The sequence below is a fragment of the Limulus polyphemus genome, unplaced genomic scaffold, assembly GCF_000517525.1.
Source record: "Limulus polyphemus unplaced genomic scaffold, Limulus_polyphemus-2.1.2 Scaffold373, whole genome shotgun sequence".
NCBI classification, from domain to species: Eukaryota; Metazoa; Arthropoda; class Merostomata; order Xiphosura; family Limulidae; genus Limulus; species Limulus polyphemus.
The window spans coordinates 211,135-212,394 of NW_013665983.1; the positions used below are offsets into that span (position 1 = coordinate 211,135).

A 1,260-nucleotide genomic window follows, 5' to 3' on the forward strand; every position below is an offset into this window, starting at 1 on the left:
TATCCAAAATAGATATCGAATGCTATAAGGATCTTAATAATAGATCTTAACCTGATCATTAAAACCTTTACTGCATATATGAATAACAGTTGTTCCAATTTTTTGTAAACTGCACCTTAAGACCAAGAATTCACTAAAAGATTAATAGACCTGTTATGAATTCAGTTATATCTAAGGTAAAACTTTATAATAATGCAATAGTTGATTAAACTACATTTTGCTCCAAATCTAATTATTCTGTTTGTGTTAATTAAAAAGCAAAATTAAAATTATTTTCATCAACCTTAGTATAACGAGATCTTTGGTGATACTGACATCTCACTAAGAACTTCCTACCCAGTCTGTATATTCACACACGTCAGTTGGTTTCTTTCTGTTTAGATCAGTATGTAGATTTTTTCTTCACTTTTAATGAAAACTTGTTATATAATTTTTTTTCCTCTATTAAATACAGTTTCACAATTTTTATTCATATACAATGCTGTAGCTGCCATTTTATATAAACAGTTCTAATTATTATACAAAAATTTGTAAGTCAATAAAATATTTCTTTTTTTTAAAAAAAAGATTTGAAACATTGATTGTGGAATAATTGCTGAAATGCATGCATAATAAAACACAGATTGCTGCATCTAACACATACTTTTGTTTCTTTTAGTTGCTCACAGTTGTCAGACATTTTGCTAAAGCACAGAAGAAAGTTCTAGTTCTTGGAAGAAAACACATGGAATATTGGCCCAAGAAGGAAATGGATACTATTTCTAAACTGTCCTATTGTTTCTTTGCGGACAATGTGTAAGTTCGTGTTGATAAGTTTAACCCTTTCAAGACAGGTCACGGGTTAAAGGCCATGTCATCTTGTTTGTTGACTCGCATTCAAAATTTTATTTGCCTACTATTTCATGAAATTATGTCAATAAGTTTGGTATCAAACTGTAGATTACAATCCAAATTTTAGTACTATATATTACTCAATTTCTTAATTTAAAAGCAAATATAAAAAAACAATGATAAACATTGATTTTTTTTTGGTGCCACGTGGTATGTTGAATGCAACACTGGTTCAAATTAGATGTTTGTGAAGTCAAAATACTAAGTCTATTGTTTTGTATGAATTAGAAACTCAAACTACCAATATTGACAAGCTAGAATATAAAATAAGAATGTCTTAATACTTTTCTAATTTGCTAAAGATATTAGCCTATGTAATAAATCAAAACACAGTGGCACCCTGCCCACCTACTTTCCCTATTTTTGGAA

At 28.7% G+C, this 1,260-nt stretch overlaps 1 protein-coding gene across 3 annotated transcripts in view; it reads left to right on the plus strand.

Moving 5' to 3' along the window:
• Positions 1–1,260, plus strand: part of LOC106457790 (mitochondrial ribonuclease P protein 3-like) — a 40,898-nt gene that overhangs the window by 31,961 nt on the left and 7,677 nt on the right. For all 3 annotated transcript variants that reach the window (XM_022383825.1, XM_022383824.1, XM_022383823.1), the window contains exon 5: positions 659–795. In XM_022383825.1, the coding sequence (XP_022239533.1) occupies positions 659–795 (137 nt within the window). The remainder of the gene's footprint in view (positions 1–658; positions 796–1,260) is intronic.